The sequence below is a fragment of the Rhagoletis pomonella genome, unplaced genomic scaffold (assembly GCF_013731165.1).
Source record: "Rhagoletis pomonella isolate Grant_MI unplaced genomic scaffold, Rhpom_1.0 Rhpom_scaffold_01574, whole genome shotgun sequence".
In the NCBI taxonomy this organism is placed as follows: Eukaryota; Metazoa; Arthropoda; class Insecta; order Diptera; family Tephritidae; genus Rhagoletis; species Rhagoletis pomonella.
Genome location: NW_023460128.1, coordinates 30,676 through 33,553, shown reverse-complemented (window position 1 = coordinate 33,553; position 2,878 = coordinate 30,676). Strand labels below are relative to the sequence as shown.

General features: G+C 41.6%; 1 protein-coding gene across 1 annotated transcript; it reads left to right on the top strand.

Annotated features, from left to right (window-relative positions):
- Positions 1–288: 288 nt before the first annotated feature.
- LOC118752508 lies at positions 289–2,878 on the top strand (the record flags this gene model as incomplete). Its single annotated transcript, XM_036487419.1, has 2 exons — positions 289–836; positions 2,025–2,878. Coding segments are annotated over exons 1-2 (1,086 nt in total), but the record flags the coding sequence as incomplete, so codon positions are not given.

Here is a 2,878-nt window from a genome sequence, read left to right as displayed (position 1 = left end):
GAAAAGCTTAAGACAGTAAACAAAGGAAATTACAGAACCAAACAACAAAAACAAAGGAGTAAATGCGGTAATTACATTAAATGGTTTATGAGCTTCAACTGGCTAGCCAATATTACAAACGAAGGGACAATGAACTAATGCGATTATGAAGATCAGATTGATTACCACTCTGCTTTTCTCTCATAGCTTTTACAATACGAACATAGACACATACAGATATTCAATATTTTTCCGCATTTTACTAACCATCAATTTTTTGTTTTTGTTTTTTTTTTGTTCTCGTTTCAGTTATCTTAAGTTTGAATGGTCTTTCCGTACGTTTAAGACGTGTCATCAACTCATCGATAACAATAACAACAAAAACAAACGTCGCATAAGACGTTTACAAAAGACCTCGCGTAAGACGTCTACAACAAAACAAGTCAAGAATTGTAAAAATACTTAAACGACAACAACTTTCATTAGTATTACAACAACTACTACTGGTATCGGTAAAAACAACAACAACAACAACAACAATCACTACTTTTAAGCAAACGTCAAACGTTGAAAGCCAACATAAACATCAATAAACAACAAACAAACAAACAAAGCAAACGCAAAAATGGCCAGTTCAAAGATTATATTGAAAGTCCTTCTCTCCCTTTGCGTTTGGTCCTTTGTCATAATTGGCCTCTTCAAAATGCATGGCACCAATCTAGTCTCGCAGGAGTACAGCGCTGTGCCACTGAGTGGCCGCATTTTGCTGCAGAAGGACATATTGCGGTATGCGGAAACCACATCGACGACAACGGATCGTTTTGATCCCTCCGAGATATTGGTGGACAATCGGACAGGTGAGTGAATGGTTTTGACTAAATTTAAAATATACAGGGTGATTTTATTAATGACCTCAAAGCTCAGATTGAATAGTTCAAGAGGTAATAATTCCGCCCATAATCCAAGAATTGATTGCACATTAATTAAATAAGTGGGAGCCTCATTTTCCAGCTCCTTAGTTCACGATATCATATCCTAATTAAGTCTCCAAAGGTTCATAGCATTGAGACCACGTCTCTAGGACAGGTGTATATAACCATTTCACTTAAGACCTCCTAAATCATCAGCAGATAATATCTCTTCAAATTTCTACGATTCCAAAAACAATATGAAAAATCTGACAAATCTTCAAATTTCTTCAATTCCAAAAAGAATATGAAAAATCAGACAATGTATAGCAAGTAAAGTTCCCCTTTCTCAGGATACCTTAGGTAGAAATCTGGACTTTTAGTTAGCAAAATATCACACGGTACAGAGAAAGTATGTATCTATGTCTTATTGCCTTGCCCGACTTCTTAGTCCATGGGTTTAGTTGCCGATTTCTATAACTTTTTCTCAACCGATCTTAGATCTACCCAGCCGTACGTGTTATGCCTGAATCCCTATCAGAAGCCCTGATCTTTCTCACAAAAGCTGAAGAGGAATACACCCTTTCCAAGGTCCTAAACACAGCCCGGCTGTCTTATCACAGTCTGAGCTGACTCCAGTGATTTCCAGTTTAAAGGATCGTTTGATCGCTCAGTATCAGTTTACTTCTGATAATTTCGGGTATCTCCAAATAGAGCACAGTTAAAGTTTTCCAATTGTCATTACTCCTTTACTTGCGAATCATTCCTCCAACGACCATCTTAAGCTGTATATAGGACCTTCTTTCCAATCTTACTTGGATTCCAAGTACTGCGTACCTGCGACAGGGTTCCTAATAGACGGTTCTTTAGCAAGAAACAGAAAAAAGTAGCACCTGCACTTGGAAATCTTCGTGGTCAATAACTCTGTTCCGAATCTAATGAGGTATGCGACCTTTCCCTCCGCCAGCATCTACTCTACGCTGAGATTAGTTAACATATGTACACCGGTTGTGAGCGAACATTTTCGACCATTACCGCAGCTTACCAAGTGAAAAATCACCTCACTTTCTTCCTTTTTCCCCTTTGACTAAGCCATTTTTATTTCTGTTTTCTTTTTTTCTTCTCTTCGCTCCCCAGCCATGGACGATGATCAGCTAGTGCGCGATGTCGAGTCACGCATCCCCTCTCTACCGATCGCCTATTGGAGCAAGAATAAAAATTTCCGTCAGCAGAAGTCCAATACATGCGCCAAATATCCGTCCATCTTCGAGCTGGAATTCAACAACATTTACTGGCAAACAATGCGCACCTCTAACGGCACCTTTCAGCTCTTTGGCGCCTACTACGACATACGTAAGACCTCGCGCATTGGGCCGACGGTGCGCATACTCGGCATGATCGATCGCATACAGCCGACAGTGAAGACCTACTGTCAATTCTGGTTCGACGGTCAGAAGGAGCCCTTCATTGTAAAGACCTTTGAATACAAATACATCTGGTACAACAAGTGGGGCAACTACAAGCAGGGCATCCATCAGCCCTACCTGATAGCTTGCCAGATACCGAAACCCTTTCACGGCGTAGTGCCCAGCTCTGTGTCGATGGTGGAGAAGGAATGCGACACGGCAACAAACAACTTGCGCGTCATCTACAATCGGCCGCCAGATGACCAGAAGAAAGGATTCGCGGTTTGCGTCAAGGGCTTAGACTTCCTTTACGACGATCTGTCTGTGCGACTGATCGAATGGATTGAGATGCTGAATATTTTAGGCGCCGACAAGATCTACTTCTACAACCTGCAAGTGCATCCGAATATCACAAAAGTGCTAAACCACTACGAGCAGGAGGGAAAAGTGCAGGTCATACCGCTGACGCTACCAGGTGGACAACCGAACGTGCCCGGCTTCCAGCATCTCTACCTCACCAAGAAGACGAATCACAAGCGCCAGAACGAAGTCATACCCTACAATGATTGCCTCTACAAGAATCTC